The sequence below is a fragment of the Poecilia reticulata genome, chromosome 21 (genome assembly GCF_904066995.2).
Source record: "Poecilia reticulata chromosome 21, P_reticulata-male-v2, whole genome shotgun sequence".
NCBI lineage: Eukaryota > Metazoa > Chordata > Actinopteri > Cyprinodontiformes > Poeciliidae > Poecilia > Poecilia reticulata.
The window spans coordinates 9,386,798-9,404,489 of NC_088850.1; the positions used below are offsets into that span (position 1 = coordinate 9,386,798).

At 40.4% G+C, this 17,692-nt stretch overlaps 1 protein-coding gene across 3 annotated transcripts in view; it reads left to right on the forward strand.

Moving 5' to 3' along the window:
- Positions 1–15,081, forward strand: part of LOC103457461 (glutamate receptor ionotropic, kainate 2-like) — an 85,165-nt gene extending 70,084 nt beyond the window's left edge. For all 3 annotated transcript variants that reach the window (XM_008397599.3, XM_008397600.3, XM_081602791.1), the window contains exons 13-16: positions 741–958; positions 1,817–2,042; positions 6,423–6,673; positions 12,030–15,081. In XM_008397599.3, the coding sequence (XP_008395821.1) occupies positions 741–958; positions 1,817–2,042; positions 6,423–6,673; positions 12,030–12,194 (860 nt within the window). In that variant the 3' untranslated portion in view covers positions 12,195–15,081. The remainder of the gene's footprint in view (positions 1–740; positions 959–1,816; positions 2,043–6,422; positions 6,674–12,029) is intronic.
- Positions 15,082–17,692: the final 2,611 nt, after the last annotated feature.

Below are 17,692 nucleotides of genomic sequence, written 5' to 3' on the forward strand. Positions count from 1 at the left end.
CTTTCCACCAATCCTTGAAATCCTGGAGCGTAGTTCAATTGCTGCAAGTTTTTTTTTTTTTTTCTCTTATCTCTAAAGTTTTATTGAATAATTTATGGTGTGTGTTTTGGCCCAGCTCGGAGGAAAACTTAAAACACACCGTTTATGTGACGGCAGCACTAACCTTAATACTTTGGAGATTACAAGCCTGTGATTACACAACTGCCAATATCCAGCCTCCTCTTCTCTTGCCAATGGCCTCTCAGCACCTTGAGCTCAGCGGGGTGTGGAGTCAGGATGTGAGGTTACCTTGGGTGCATGACTCTCTGGCTCTCGCCTCTCTACACTGTTCCGAACAATCGATACCGACTGTGTTTGATTTGAAATCGTTGATTTATGCAAACACTCTCCTCCCAGCAGACGTATTAGACAGTACTCTCTGCTTTCTCTTGAATTAATTAAAGGATTCGCTTCTAGATCATTTTGCTTGTTTGAAGTGTTTGAAATCGTCTGGTGTTCAGAGGTCCCTTGAGTGATATGCGCTGTTGAAACCAGTTGCAGATGTACTCGAGCTAAAAAACAAAACAAAAAAAAACTGAGTTCTCAAAGCAAGTTTAATTGATACAGTCGTGTGGTGTTTTTTTTTTTTCTTTTTTTTTTTTTTTTTTTTTTTTACATGAAGATGAGAAGATTAGTACCGTAAATGAGACAAACATGTTTTGAAGCATGATACTCATTCCTGCCACTTCCCCTCACCTCAGGCTCAGAGCTCATGCCCAAGGCCCTGTCAACTCGAATAGTCGGAGGCATCTGGTGGTTTTTTACCCTCATCATCATTTCGTCATACACAGCCAACTTAGCTGCGTTCCTCACTGTGGAGCGAATGGAGTCGCCGATAGACTCCGCCGACGACCTGGCTAAGCAAACGAAAATCTTGTACGGACTGGTGGAGGATGGTGCCACCATGACATTCTTCAAGGTAGGGTTTCGTTACTTCAGCGGTATCGTGGCGTCACTGTTTTAGTCAATACAGGGTTGAAAGGTCATGGTGCTTTTGCCTCTTTCACCAGTTTTTGGGTTTGTTTATCTTTTCTAACCTTTGCACTTATTAAATGAAGCCAAACTTTGTTGGTTGCTCAGCACCAACAGAATGTGTCATTCATGAAAGCTTTGCTTTGTAGCTGTCATGAAAGTCGGCCATTTTAGTTTTCTGTAGTTTTCTATAATGGTGTGATGTCATTCCCATATTCTTGTTTCAGCTCTCACAGTAAATGCAGTGCAGCAACACATTATGCTTAAGTCATGTTTTCATTACCTGTATGCAGAAAATCATGAAAAAAATTAGAGAAATAAAGGTCTTGAAACATAAAGGATCCACATATGTAATCTATGATGCGTTTTACTTATAGTTAAGTTGCTCAAGAAATAAACTTTTCAATAATATGGTAATTAATTGCATCTGATTGTCAACTAACATGTTCCATTGATATTCAGTCTTATAAGCAGCTCAGCGTTTAATTAGCACAGCACCATATGGAGATAATTGGCATCAATCAAAAATAAAAGCCTGAATATTTCCTGGATGTGTGATATGGCCACACATAATATTAAACAAGGCGACAATTATTTTTTACCAATCATACTTATTTTCTAACTTTTAAATACAGGACATCAAAAATGCTATGTGATTTGTCTAATCAAAGAGTTAATGGAAAAACTTCTGTTGTTTTTCACTAAAAATACTTGGATAGAATAATGTTTCTCATCCGTCTTAAAACACATGAAGAGATCAGATTGTGACGTGTTCTCCTCTTTTCTTTTTTTTTTTTTTTTGCAGAAGACAAAGATCTCTACGTATGATAAGATGTGGGAGTTCATGAACAGCAGGAGGCAGTCTGTGATGGTGAAGAGTGTGGAGGAGGGCATCCAACGCGTTTTGACCTCTGATTATGCTTTCCTTATGGAGTCCACCACTATTGAGTTTGTCACCCAACGCAACTGCAACCTCACACAGATCGGAGGCCTCATAGACTCCAAAGCGTATGGAGTAGGAACACCTATGGGTAAATCGCCTGAAACCTTACATCCTGTTTCTTTTGACCGTTTTGCACCTGCTACGTGTTTTGTTTCAAAGTAGAGCAGTGGTTCCCAAACTTTTTCTCCTGAACCCCCCCCCCCCCAGTGGTTTCCAAACATTTTCTGGGCCCCCCCTTTGGCTTACAAATAGCTGTCTGGTTGAACGACGTTTGTGAGATGCGGGGGAGGGGGGGGTGGATTCTTAGAGACTCCCTGTCTCTAAGAATGAGCAGGGTGGGGGGAAATCGACTTTTTTGGGGGCAAAATGAATGTACGTAGCTGGACATAGACAACAACATCGGTAGCCTACAGGCTACTTGTCAAGCTTAAGGTGCTGTATTGATATTAGCTAGTCATCTTTTAGCTAGCATTACCTGCATCCAACAGCTTTACTCAACTCAGTCGGTTAGTTTGGGGAAAAACTGTGAAAAGTTCTTTGCGTTTTGCTGGTTTGCTGCCAGCATGATTCCAACACACCTGCGTAGCTCCGCACAGCAGCAGCAGGTCTCCTTCACTGCCGCACAGGTGTAAACCCAGCGCGAGTGTCTAGCGCTCATGTTGCGTTTAAAGGCGGCTCGGAAAATCCGGTTACCACACGTTAAACAGTTTTAACTGCTGATAAAAGTTACAGAGGACACAGATATGGGAAGTGTGGAAGCCCCTATTCTATCAATTTGACATAGGAATAACAGAGAGTTGGCCATTTTAGGGTAAAAACCAAGCGCATACATTCATGTTTTTTGGGGGTTTTTTTTATCCATCTAGACAGCTTCCGCCCCCCCCCTGCAATGTTACGGCGTCCTCCCAAAGGGGGCGCTCCACAGTTTGGGAACCTCTGAAGTAGAGCATGATTGTGAAGTGGAAGGAGATGTAACACAGATTTCATCTAACAAGTTGGACATGTCGAGAGATAAAGAATCGCTGAAAAAAATATGTTACTTGAGCAACGATTCAGTCCTGGCAGTGGCGGAGTTTATCTGTCAAAACCCAGCTTTTATTTTGGTATTACACTTTCGCTTATCAACAAGCCAATTTGCTTATTTGCTAAATATTTAGCATGGACCTAAATATTTATTTAACTTGCTTGCTAGATATTTAGTTAGCAAAATAAATACTCACCTAAGAGCTAAATATTTAGTTTGGAAAGTGGATATGTAGCTTTCAGACTAAATATTTATCTCGGACTTCAACATTTAGTTGGGAGCTAAATATTTAGCTTCCTAACTAAATATTTAATTTGAAAGCTAAATATTTAGTTTGTAAATTTATTTATTTATTTTAGTTAGCTGAATATTTAATTTGGTACTCTGACATAAATGTACGCATAACATGGTGAAAATATGCCTTTGAAAAGTGAGCACCTTTTTTTTCCCCTCTGTAACAGGCCGAATAAGGCAAATTATTGCTGTTATTATTTTTTTACTGTGTAACTTTACAAACGGCACCCCATAACAGACTTCCTTCCTCAACTGTGACTGAGCATGAGCTACTTTTTTTTTTTCCGTTTTAAATAGCAAAACTCCCTTTAAACAAAGCTTTAGATGTGCAAAGGTAGTAGAAACGCACATCTAAAGACTGCAGCCAAAGCTGTGTCATTTCCTGCTACTTCCCAAGGTTGCATTATTTTTGCGTCGGCCTGCCACATAACTTTAATATGAAACAAGCGTTTGTGGTTGTTAGGTGAGAAAATTGAGAAATAGATCCTGGAGCATGACTGGCTGACAAGAGGCAGTAAGCCCTTTTGCAAATTTGATTATTTGATAACAAAGAGCACTTAAGAAGAAGATTAAAATGAGCGTTCCAGTTCCCGGTTTGAGCCAGTTTGTGTCCTGGAATAAAACAGAGGAAGTCCATCTTTCAAAATATACTTTTTGTTCCCAGACAACTAGAGCCCAGCAGCACACACACATTAAAGCCATAACATCCCGAGAACGCCAGCCAGAAGCTGTAAATTCATCCAGGACCAGCATCACAGAGGTTAAAGTGGTCACGACAAGGCCACAGAGAACACTTTTACCAGCTGCAGTAGCGGCGCCTATCATCAGCGATACGAAAGCCATCAAACCAGAGAGAATCATTTTTGGCTGGCTACATCTGGGCCTGACTTATGTCTTTGAGTGTAGGCCAGTTATGAATCTGCAGGGATGCAGTGATCGCCGTGGTGATGGGAAAGCTAAAGAGATGCAATGAAATATATCCCCATTGTGGCTGTGTAAGTGCAGAAATATTTACAGTGATGCCCTTGAGATGGACATATTGAACCAGAAGATGGATTCACTCGTCTTTTTTTTTTTCTTTTTTCTTCATGTGGCGATGCAGTGTAGGGATAAAATCAAATCGGTCTACAATGCACAAAAGTTTAATAATCAAAACGTCCAATCTCAAAGCAATTACTGACCACTAGCACATTTCTGCCTCTTACTCTGCTATTCATTGCTCACTAGGCAAATTACAGCCATCAGAATGTTTCCTCAGCGGTTGTGAGATAGTTAATTTCTTTATTAGTTCAGCTGAAGAATAGAAGTCATTTCCTCCTTTTCTTTTTTTTGAACCGTGCCTTTGTCCTCGTTTCTTTCCTCCACAATCTATGAAAACCTCAGCTGTTACGTCAACTTAAAAGCTCTTGCAGCTTTAAGACAAAAGCAGCTCCCGTATTACATCTTAACCTTTTGCTGCTTCTCAAAGCTTTCAAACGCCCCCCCACCCCCCCCAAAATAAAAAAACAGAAATGCGTCATCTTCTGCGCTATCAACTTAAACTGTGATCCTATTAATGCTTGAGGCCAGACAGTGGTAAGAATGATGGATGTCCTCGGGTGTTGAATATCTGTTAGGTAGCTGTGTATGCGCAGAGTGTCGGGAATAACGCTTTTCCATTTGCCCAGATCCCGCTCTCCGTATCCCCCTCTCCAAGGACCCATCCTATTAGCATTTATCCAAGGCCTGCTTTGTTAGGCCATCATTAATCATTTGAAATATGAGAGGAGCCAGAACCAGGGGACTCGGAGACTCGATGGATCTCTCATCTTTAAATGAAGTGGAGAAATGCTTCTCACATGCAAGCTCCCATGCATATACACGAATGTGTTTTGAGACCTGTGCTTGCTCCGGAGTGCGGAATGCATACAAGTGAGGCTAAGCATCTGAGGGGAGGGGAAAAAAAAAAAAAAATAGATCATAAATTTGCTGCAAAAAAAAAAAAAAAACTTCAATGGTACAAAGTGTTATATTCTGTTTTGTTCCAACACTTTCTTGTCAGTGTAAACACAGAGACTGAAGATGAAAGGATGATGGATGATGATGGATAAATGATAGATGAGACAGCGGGGGAATTAGTAAAAAGGAGCTGACAGGCTAAACTGTATCAGGGTGACAAACAAAGTGATGCTACCAGCTACCTGGAGCCATATTTTATTAATTTCCCTTGAGTTTCGCACAGAACGTTTTCATGTTTTTAAAAATAATTTATTATTTAAAAAAAAAAAAAAAAGACACATTTGTTTTTAGTCACGGCTTGTAATCCGCGGAGCCGAGTGTCTAAAATGGAGATGTAAAACCATGCTTCATTATGCATGAGATTGTAATCACAAAAATAGACTAATAAGCTTTGAGAGCTGTTAAACGGGAAGCGTGAGGGCTCAGCCTAAGTGTTAATTTTTATTTTTGGTGGGGTTAAGAGAGGGTGTGCGCTCTGTAGCTCCGCTGCGGATGGGAGAGGACCACGACTCGGCTGCTGTGTGACAATTGCTCCAGCTTTGATCATGCCAGCACCCACTGAGCCTCAATGTCACTAAAGTCTGGCTCTCACCCACTTTCCGTGGATTTGGGCCCCGTCGCCTGACATGCACAAAAAACAAAACAAAACAAAAAAAAAACACACACACAGCAATGGTGGAACTTTTATCTCCAGTACCCACATATAATCCCAAACACATACGGAACCGTGTGATGTTTGCCCCACAGGGTTCCTCTTTCTCTCTCTCTCTCTCTCTCTTTTTTTAAGGCGCTATTTCTGTTGCATGAAAGTGTCTGTGAACAGCAGCTAATTTGTCAAAATCGACAGCGGTTCTGCTGCACAAAAAGCCAAATTATTGTTGCCAGCTCCCCGCACGTTATAATCCTCACGCTGCAGAGATGAGTGAGAATTTTGGAATCACTCTGTGAAAATACGGATTAGCGGGATTTGAAGAAGGACTTACAAAAAAAAAAGAGAAAAAAAAAACTCCCTCTAAGAAGCCAACAATAACATGACAGGTTTGTATGATCACAAGTCTCAATGTGTTTCACACACCCACAAAACAAAAGAGGGACTGTACCAGACTCTTAAACATGTTCGCCAGGCTCACATTGTGCCGTTTGTATCCACAGGCTCTCCATACAGAGACAAGATCACAATAGCTATTCTTCAGCTCCAAGAGGAAGGGAAGCTGCACATGATGAAGGAGAAGTGGTGGAGAGGCAACGGCTGTCCAGAGGAGGAGAGCAAAGAGGCGAGCGCTCTTGGAGTGCAGAACATCGGGGGGATCTTCATCGTGCTGGCCGCAGGGCTTGTGCTCTCGGTGTTTGTTGCCGTAGGGGAGGTCCTTTACAAGTCCAAGCAGAACGCCCAGCTGGAAAAGGTACGGCGGACATTTTCGTCACGACTACAGGAATCGGTGTCGGTGACAGCTAACGGTAAACGGTCGCGGGGGTCGTCGTTCAAAGACCCGTTTGTGTTTCGCACCGTGATAGAGGCTCATATCTGACAAAAGTAATCACGATGTGCACCGAGACGAGAGACGTGTACATGTTTCCACAAAAAAAAGAAAAAAAACAACTCGGGGCCGGTGCTCAGCTGAAGAATGAGAATTTTGAATGAACAAAAAGGCTCACACACTGCAGGCGTCCATTCCTGCTTCATTTATTGCTCCGTTTCATAGCGCAGAGGTGACGTGTTGAGAGCTCTGCTCTTCATTAGACCAGAGTTCTGCAGCCTGGGAGACTTTTTGTTCATTCATCGTAACCAGCGTGCAATCAAAAGCATTTTCGGTGAGAGATTTAAAAAGAAAAAAATCTTTGGTAAAGGTTTAAAACTTACACAATGGGTTGCTTGAGTTTAAACCCGCCAGCAGTTATAAGCATTCTGAATAACCGGAAATAAAATCAGCTGTCTTGCCGACATTTACCTGACATTTGCTCATTTATATCCTCACCTTTGTCTCATCTTTATGCATTTCTGTCAAGTCCTGGATTTGCTCTGCATGTGGTAATATTCTACTGTTTTCTTTATATAGCTCTATACACTGCTCAAAAAAATAAAGGGAACATTTAAACACTTAAGTGTTCCCTTTATTTTTTTGAGCAGTGTATTTTATTAGACGGTCTACAAATTAGAATAAATCACCAATAAAAGACAATCACAGCAAAACACGGTAGTGGTTGCATCATGCTGCCAGACTTCTTTTTTTTTTTTTTTTTTTTTTTTTTGTAAAGGTGTATGAAATAATGGATTATGTAAGTTCTGACCTGGATTAATCATGCATCCACTAAAGGGATGAAGATGAAGATACCCGTAATTTCCAGTATCACAGTGGGTCTAAGCATACATCCAAATCTATCTGAGAAGCTCTTCATGAAAGGAAAATGAGTTTTAGAATCGCACAGCCGAGTTCAGAACTAAGTCTGATGTGAAAGGGTTCTGGAAGAGAGCTGCACGCGCAGCCCCCGTCTGATTCGTTTTGGAGAACTTCTGCAAATTAGAGCGATCAAATATTCATAAGTAAAGCTCTGGGACGCTGAAACAATCCTACCAAAGAAGACTGAACGCTGAAATTGAGTGAAAATAAAACAAAACAAAGTCGTAGCTTAAGGCTGTTCGCACGTGTACAACCGGGCTTTTTACTATTTTCTTCCAAAACAGATCTGCTTAGTTTACAGTTGAATCTGGTACATCACACCAGTCTTGTGTGATATACGAAGAAAAATGTTTGAAAATGGTTTATCAAGATCTCGTCTTCTTACCTTAGAAGAGCGTAGAAAGTATTTTTTGTTCTCTTTTGCATTGTACTTAAAACATTTGAATGTTGCATTGCAAGTTTCTACACTGGCTGGCATAATTTCTTCAAAAGATTCTGAGGAAGTCTGTAGGATTTTGCTACATCTTACAGTATGTCACATCAGAGAAATATGACCATGGCTACAGTTAGTAGCCACTCGGTTGTAGTGAGGACATTTCAGTGGAAATAAACAAAGAACACTTTACAGAGAACCTTGTTTTTTTTTTTTTTTTTCATATTCTCTCACAATATTTGCAAAGCTGCAGATTGCATGACTGCAATCAGTCACGCAATCTTATTCAGCCGAATCGCACAAAAGATTAGACAAGTTCATGGGCAACACAGGGAGAGAGCCGGTATGCAAGAAGAGGAGAGACAGCAACCCCCACTTGTGTTCAGCAGTTTGCTCTGCTCTCAGCGTTTCACAAATTGTTTTGGTTTAAGTTTTAGATCATTTATTTATGAGAACATTGTTTTCCTTTTAGAGGGATTTCCACTTAAGCTGTTCCAGTGCCACACCGGTACCAGTGAGCGTTTAGCATCATTTCGTTTTCCGTTTCTAAGCCCCGAACCGCTCACCTGAGAAGCAGAAACAAGCAGTGCAGTGCCACCAATGCATTACCGGGCCAGAGGACAGAATCACACCAGGGGCGGGTTCCTGCAAAGCGTCGTGTATAAATAAGTTAGTTTCACTTTCAGGCTGCATAATTTAGAGAGCAGCAATAAAGAGGTGAGCTTTAGCGACTAGGAAAGGTGTAGCATAAGCTTGTTGTCTCTCTCACAAGCTAAAGAGGGGGGCTAGACGCGCCGCACAGAACTGCTTATACTTACTCTTTCGAGGTGAATTTACAAACACTGATTGTGACTCCTTTAATAAACACTGTTTGTGGTTTAATTTCCCCAGCTGGCACTGGAAATTCTGGCTTAAAACGGTGACTGTAACTCACATTTACGGCGTGTTTATGGGTCCGAGTATGACTTACAGAACGGATATGCCAGCCGGCAGTCTGAGCCCGGAGAAAACACACGCTGTAGCTAAAACAAGTGATTACGAATTAGACTTATAGCATTAGGACGTTGGTTTGCAGAGATTCTGAGATAAATATTGTGTTTTCTGTAGATAAACAGTCTCCCCGCCTTGCGATCCTCAACAGCAATTCAGAATACAGCAGATGGAAGCTGTTGAGAACTTACTCTTGCTTCAGCCCTGGTGTCACACTGGAACCGGCGTTCATACGGCACATCATTGAATTTTTTTAAAAATTATTATAAAAAAAAAAAAGAAAGACAGCTTGTTAATAAATATCCACATACTAAGAAACATTAAGAGCTCGCAGCTGCCGTCACTGTAAATAAGGCCACCTGAGTTAAATAATTGCCACGAAAACGTCTTTTAATCAGCATATATTGCACCATCTTTCTTCCCCCTCAGGTTACGTTTCCAGAGTCTATCCACCGCCATCCGGGCCCTTAATATACAAGTGCACATTATTCATCAAGCCGAGTGGAGTATGTATTTTAGCGCACCATAATGTGTGCAATTGCATTTCCACATAATTGCCGAAGTCCCTAGATAGCATTTTTTAATTATTTACATCTCAAGAATTAACATAGTGCAGCAGCGTGTCACTTTATAGCAGTTGTAATTATTTCTATCTTCTTCTTTTTTTTCTTTTTTTCTTTTTCTTTTTTTTTTTTTTTTGCAGACTGCATATATTTCATAGCATATCTTAGCTATCATTAATCAAGAGCTTCAGGACTGGGTCACAATATTCAGATGATTTGCAAATGCCAGGATTTTCTAGGCTTTCCAAGGTGCTCGTAATTTGCATACAGACAACAAGCCTCTGCTCTCCCCGCCTGCAAACCTCCTTCCACCCCACCTCACTTTTCACTACTTATTTCTATTTTCTCCTACGCAGTTCTCCACTTCCCTAATCAATCTACTCCTTTAATTATTTATTTCCCAGCATATATAAAAGATTGTATTCTTATCCCAGACAAATATATCGAGTACATGGAAAAAATAAAATACCCGGCGCTTTCTATTGATATCCATCTCAAACACCCACACACATAAACAAACCGAGAAATAAATAAGTAACAATGTCATATTTTTATGCTCTCTCTTTTCTTGTATATCCTCTCCCCTCCTACAGCCTTTGAATTTGAATTACATCCTGCATAATTGGGTCAGGAATGCATGAGAATTGGATTTGCCAAAGTTGGTGCAAAGGCATATTGACATTTTATAGGATTTTACAGCACATACATAATTTAGGCACAACAGAATCTCATATTGTAGAAGTTACATAACGCCATAACAGTTTACCAATATTTTTGGATGTAATCTTCTTAAGTGGGTTTTATGACCTCGAGGTGGCATTATTCTTTTTTTTTTTTTTTTTTTTTACATAATTCCTTCTGGATTTGGTTCTCATCTGGGGGGGAAAGGCTGTAAGACAATAATAAGACCTTCAGATGACAATGATACTGACATGCGAAAATGTTTAACAGAATTGTAAGTAGATCTCTTCTTCAAATTCATTCTTAAGGAATTATACATTCGGGTCTGCTTTCCCTGTTGCTGCTCAAATCGATCTTAGATTTTCTCCCCCAGACAAAATATGCCAATTTTTATTTTATGCGTTTGCCGGCAAAATCTGCATTTTTCTCCACTGTTGCCTTTTCCATCTTTAGATTGTCCATAGTATTCCCAAATATTGCAGCAGCAATCAATGTCTTAACAAATATTACATCATTATTGTCAGCTCCTTTTCTCAAGCAGCTGCAACTGGAGCTTTAAACTCAGTTGGTTATTATCGCTTTTTAGCACTGAAGAAGCCTTAGAGAGTGTTTTTTTTTTTTTTTTTTTTTCTTGGCTGTCAAAAAAGAGTAACTCAGTCTCTGCCACTTCACTTTTATTGTCTATTCATAAGCACATAAATTTTTAGGGCTGCCAACCAAAACTTTATACAACCAGGAGCAGAGAGAGATTTTTTTATTTTTTATTTTTCACATAAGCTGAGATGCTGACAAAAAAAAAAGGTAACCTTTGGCACTGCGAAAAGAAACAATGCACCTGAAACCAAATCCACTTCTGCTGCTTCTATTTGAGCTCAAGCTAGCATTAGCATGCAGCATAGCAAAGAGCGACGCTCATGAGCCCGCAGTTTAAACGTTCTGGGTTAATTTATCCCTTCCTTTTTTTGTAGTGACCATTAACACACCAAGGTCTTTTCCAGAACGCTCGTCTCCGTCACTTCAGGAAAGCACACTTGTTTTTGTGTGTTTTTGGGGCTGTAATATTTGAGCACGTCTGGAAGATTATTAACTGGCTGTTATGGAGAAAGAAGACTACATGACGAAATGCTGAACAGGCAACCAGCTGACTGAGTGTGGATGCACAGAACAGAATGTGCTAGAAGATGGAGAACGGGCGGCAATCTGAATGGAGCAACTATACCACAACATAACACTGCAGCGTTTTGCACCCGCAAGCCAGAGACTGCTGTCTTTTTGACATCTCCATAGCGAAAGTGTATGATTACAGCTGGATTGACAAGCTCTGCTAGCACCACGATTGCTTTTATAGAACCAATGAAGTGACAGTTTTTGCATAAACCTCCTGTTCGGGATCGGTTGTGAAGTTCTGAGTCAAGAGCCGAAGCCAAATTTGAAGACGTTTGTCCAATTTGTATTCACAGGGAAACAAATATAAACTTTGTGATTTTTCTCTTTGCCTCTCAACTCTGTGGTATTTGGTGTTGGCGTCGTTCGTGAAATTTGTAATATGGAAAAGCATAAGATCCTACATTAATCCCCCCACCCCCTCCCTCACATCAATATTGATCTTGCTCAGTTTACTTTGGTCGGGTGAGCGTAACATAAAGAATAACTGCTCTGCTTCTTGTCCTTCTCCTCTTGTTTTCTTCTGCAGCGATCATTCTGCAGCGCTATGATGGATGAGCTGCGCGTTTCTCTGAAGTGCCAACGTCGTCTCAAACAAAAGCCTCAGCCGCCCGCCATCGTCAAGACGGAGGAGGTCATTAACATGCACACGTTCAACGACAGGAGACTCCCAGGGAAGGAAACCATGGCATGAAAACCGACAACACCCTGAAACATTCCCCTCAATTAAAATCAGCGAGGGGATTCAGGGGGTGGGGGGGGGGTCAAATTAACGCAGACTAGACCAGGGGCTGAGGTTAGCGGTAACAACAGGATTCCTTTTTGAACCAACATGCTTATGTCGACCGATGTTTCCTGTGGAAATACAGATACCTGAGAAGTGTCACCTCACTGTGACCGTTACTTTTTGGAAGGGAGCTGGAAGCGGCGGACTCTCTCCCAGGCCGGGCGGGTGACGTACGTAGACCTCAAAGCGGATTCGAGCAGGTTTGGGACAAAAAAATAAATACAAAAAAAAAAAAACGTTTGCTGGTTCACACACCAGAAGTGGATTTAAACACAAACACACACCTGATGTACACACAGACTCTCACACTGTCGTTTCACACTCTTTACTGCTGTGCATAAGGGAGGACTCGGTTCGAACGATGAATTCGGTTGTAGTTTTTTCTGTTGTCGTCAATGCCCCCCTTTGTCTTACTTCCATGTCTGTGGCCCCCTTCCTTCAGTGGCTTGAGTTTCTCTTCAGTCATTTAAAGCAAACACTAATTTCATACCAAAAAAAAAACATTTAAAAAGTAGTCAACACCATCCGGGTTATTATGAACTGCTGTATAAAAGTGATAATTAGTTTGGAATCATCTACGCTGATCTTGTCAAATACTGTCATTTTCTTCTATATGTGCCAAAGTTCTGCCATTGTGAAGAACTTCCCACCACGCCTGTTTCTGTTTTGACGCCTCTAGACGCAATGTAATCTGTCAAGCTCCTGACTCATGTCCGCCCTGAAACACTGTCAACGGTTTTCGCTCTGTATCGGTCGTTGTTTAAAAAGGTGGAATTTCTACAAAAAGTGTTCGTTTTTGTACAAGAACAACGAAGTTTTGTAGTACTTTGTATCATATAGTAGCCCCTCCCGTGGACAAAATATGTAGCAGATAACCAACTCAGCCCTCGGACTCTGGACAACAAAGCTTCAGGCTCTGCTGTGTGGAGTGCATTGCTTTCATCAATCTGCGATTCAGCCTTTTGTCTGCCAGTCTCACGGGGGCCAGCGGTACATACTGTTTGGGGACAATGTAGTGGATTTTTGGTTGGGGAGAGCAATAGAATTGTAAATGAAGAGATCGCAAAGTAGGCAAAGGCGGTGGTGATTCATGCTGAAAAATTCAGCTCTTGTCCTATCAGCGAAGGGTGTGGGTAAATAACAGTAGCTGTGATGAGTCACCACGAAAGACATGGTAAAACATGCAAATGTTGCTTTTGTGGAATATAAATACAGTCGTAGTTTTGTAGATCTGTTGTACTACGATGAGATTTTTTTTTTTTTTTTTTAATGGTATGTCCTAAAAGTTTTATTTTTTAAACCAGTGGTACTAATAGGTTTCACATATGCGTATCAGAGACTTAAGCATACAAAGTACTTTGTTTAAATAACATAAATTATATGAACAGACACAATTAAAAACACTTATTTTAAGAGCTTTTCGTCAACGAAAAGCTCTTTTCAGTTACTATATATTGTATATACTGCAAATATTTCTGACTTAGTTTCTAAAATGATCACTTTTAGGACTCATATTTAGTGGCATCTCAATAAATTATAATATCATTGAAAAGTTAATGAATGTGGCTTACAGCTAAACCAAAGAGGCAGCCTCTCGTGAAATTTGAATGCTACACACAAAACCCATAAAACGCACTCAGCTGTCCATTAACACACCTGGATACGGCTCTCTCTGAATATCCAGTTTGTTTGGCTTCATGTGCAGGATGTCACCGAGTGTTTGACAACTGTCAAGTTCTTAATCTATCCCACGATCTCGTAACATCCCCTAACATAACATTTCCATATTTCGAAATGCTTCTTTTCTTACTCTGATGAGATCCCCGAGGTTTTTTTTTTTTCTGAGAAACACAATTATGGATGTTATTAGCTGTAAGCCATAATCACAAAATTACCAGGAATAAACACTTGAAACATATTAGTCTCTGTGTAATGAATGTGCAAGATGTGTGTCTCACTTTTTTTTAAAAATTTTTTAATTTTTTTATGCAGAATCGCAAACGAATTCACTTTTCAGCGATAATCTAACTTACTGAGATGCACCTGCAAGTGACCTCAAAAGTGGGCCGTAATGACAGGGGTGTGAGTTGCGTTGAATGTTGAAGAACAGTGCAGCTGCAGTCAATCAGATGGTGGGTGTAATCAGGAGCTGCGAGGCGCTCGTATGTTGGATGGTAAATGTCCCACCTTAGCTCAAAAAAAAAAAAAACCCGGGCTGTGCTTCACTCATCTTTCCTCGAGTGGGCTTCATCATCTTGAGAGCTTGATGTTGATGATAGCTTGTGGGCTGAGCAAAATCATTTATCCGCTAATTGTCTCCAGATGTGTGTTATCTTCATGACCTAACACGAGCGCATTTGGTGCAACGGCTCTTCCTGTCTGGTAACTCGATGTTCCCTGTTGTGAAATGACAAGCACACTCGGTAGGTTACTGCTCCCGCTGCCCCCCGTCTTGACCCGTTTGTTCAATTCATCTGGCATTGCAGGTGTTAGACGACACCAACGCCTACCCCTCTGATGGTCATACGTTCATGAGTTAATTTAATAATTATATAAAAACTGACAAGAGGGATTATGTATTTAAGCTTTTGGTGATCTACTAGTGTTGCTTGTCATTTTCCATATAGCTATATCTAGTGGTGCAAACTAATTGAATTCCTGAAAACAATCTTCAATTGATTCCAAAGGCTTAGCGGTAAAATAAAAAAAAAATAAAAAAAACAATGTGAGCTCACGGAGCTTGACATTGGTGCAAGGTTTTACAAAAACTGTCATTAAAAATGTCATAACTGTAGCTCTGCCTCGTGTTTTTCCGCACAACTCAAAGTGATCTTTGCAAACAGATGTACTGTGCAAAAGGTTATATTTTGCTATGTCTTTCTGGTGTGTTTCCACATTGATACGAAGTAGCCTCTAGTTCTTTTTATTTTTTTTAATAATTAAGGTACAATCAACCAAATAGTTTTTGAATTGTGGGAGGAAGCTGAAGCACAAGGAGAGAATCCACACATCCACAAGTAGAACATGCAAACTCAATGCTGAAGAACCACAACCTGGGATCTGAACCCAGAACATTCTTGTTGTGAGGTAAAAATGCGTCTGTGCCTCCATGTGGCTACTAATATACTAAGTTATCTTAATTCTGTTATCCTGCTTGGTTTTGTCAAAAAAAAAAAGTCTTGTTTTTAGCATATTGAACTATGTGTGTGGGACAAAGGAAGGGCAATGCATGAGAAATGAAGCAGCCCAAGTCTAAAGAATAATTCTAAAAAAAACTCTTAGTTCCTGTGACTATCACTATCTTAAAATATCACAAAAACAAACTGATCTCTTTTTCTCTTAAGCCTTCAGACAATTTGTAACTAGCAGCCTGAGGCAGAGACAAATGAATCATATTTTCTTTGTTGAATCCATGAAAAACCAGATTTTAGCACCAGCAAACTGGTTAAGAGCTATTCTTCTGGCTAACCTGACGAATGACAGATGTTTTCTCTTAATATTTCTGACGTTTGGAAGTCATTTTGTATTATTTTCTGAAAGATGCATAACATTTCAACACGCGATGCAATGCCTTTCCACATTTTGTCACAACAAAACCACAATCCCTTCGCCAGGATTATTTTGGCGATAGATCCAGCAGAGTGACGCGATTGCTGTAAATCAGAAGAAAAGGAGCACATGAAGTTCAACATTTTGACATATAAGAACATTAAAACCGCTGCATGCATTTGTTTTTGAGACTCAGTCATTCGACATGATGCAGAACTTCCTTCGCTGCACTTACAAATACAAGTCCTTTGGCTAGGCCGCTACCGACTTTACACATGTAACCTGGCATTCTGCCCACTGCGTTATTGTAAGATAATTCCAGATCAGTCAGGAGCAGGACGGTATGTCAACATCAAAGTTCAAGTCTTTCCACAGATCCTCAAGTGGCTATCGCTCTGGACGTTGACTGGCCAATTCTAACAGATTAATATGTTTAATTTGAGCCACTCCACCATGGTGCAGGCTGAATGTTTAGTAACTGCTCATTTGGAAGGGGAAGTCCTCCCCCTCCACCCTCGTCCAAGTCTCGAGTGTTTTCCAGCCTCTGACAGGTTTTCTTTCAGAATGGCCAAGTATTTATGTTCAGCATTTTCCCACCGACTCTCACCAGTTGGTGGGAAGATGTGGAATAAAAAGCATCCACACAGGACGATGCAGCCAACGTCATATTTCACAGTGGGGAAAGGTAATGGCAGGGTTTTAGCTTTTCACCAGACAAAACACTTTTGCTTAAAGGAAAAGCTCAAAAAGTTCCATTTTAGTCTCGTCCGGACAGGGAATCTTCTTCCTTGTTCTTGTTTTATGCCCTACATGTAAAATATGAAAAATTGCAAAAAGAAATAGTCAAGGCTTTCCTTTGATCACAGCTTTCTTCAAATTTGTGGAGTACAGGACAAGCACATTTGACGGATTATCCCTCCAAAGCTGTTGCTCCTCCAGAGTCACCTGCTTCTCTCATTTAATGATTCAGACTGAATTAAACGACATGTCAAAACATGAAATGCTTTTTTATTTATTTTTTAGGCTTTAAACCCACAACTTGATTCCTGATCTGCCTGGTTTGTTATCTTGGTTTTTAAGATGCTGTTTTACAACGTTCTGAATGTAAATGGAAGCTCTGCTTATATGGCTTATCATTTAAAAATATCTAAAGTATAATTTTACTTCTAAAGCACAACCGAGTGCATAAAATCCTTATTGAATTACATTTAATTTCATAGTTTTAAAGTGATGACAGGTGTATTTCTTTTAGCCTGGCGTGTTAATCTGTCGTTAAATTATTTATGTTGTTTATTTCTAAGCACACAACTCAATATTTTGCAAGTCGGGCAAAAAAAAAAAAGAAAAAAGTGAAAGTGATCAAGACCACTTAAAGTGTTTCAAGAAACTTTTGCTCTTTAGGATGTAAAGAAATAAAATAAAGAAAAGAGAAAAAAATTTTCTGTGGATTAAAGCCTCCTCATCTATATTACCATGAATATGCGCCTCAAAATATAATCAAATATCAGGCTAATTGACTAATTCCCCCCAAAATACTTGATTTAATCACCCTGAATGAATGGGATATAGTTGAACTGTAAGTGAAGACCGAACTGAAAGCACGTATGACAAGGTTTTTTTTATTTTTTATTTTTTTTAAGCTTGCTCCCAGGCTGCCTGTATAATCTTCCCCTCGGCGGTGCACCTTTCTCTCCGACTTACACGGGATTTTCCAGAAGTTGCAATGAAAAACCGTCTCTGCATCCGCAGCTCTGCCGCCACCACACAAATGGCCACCCCTGTTCGCCCTCCAAAGTGACAGGGAAGGTCAGCGCATGCTTCAGTGCGTTCAGCGGGGACCGTTTAGTCTGTCACAC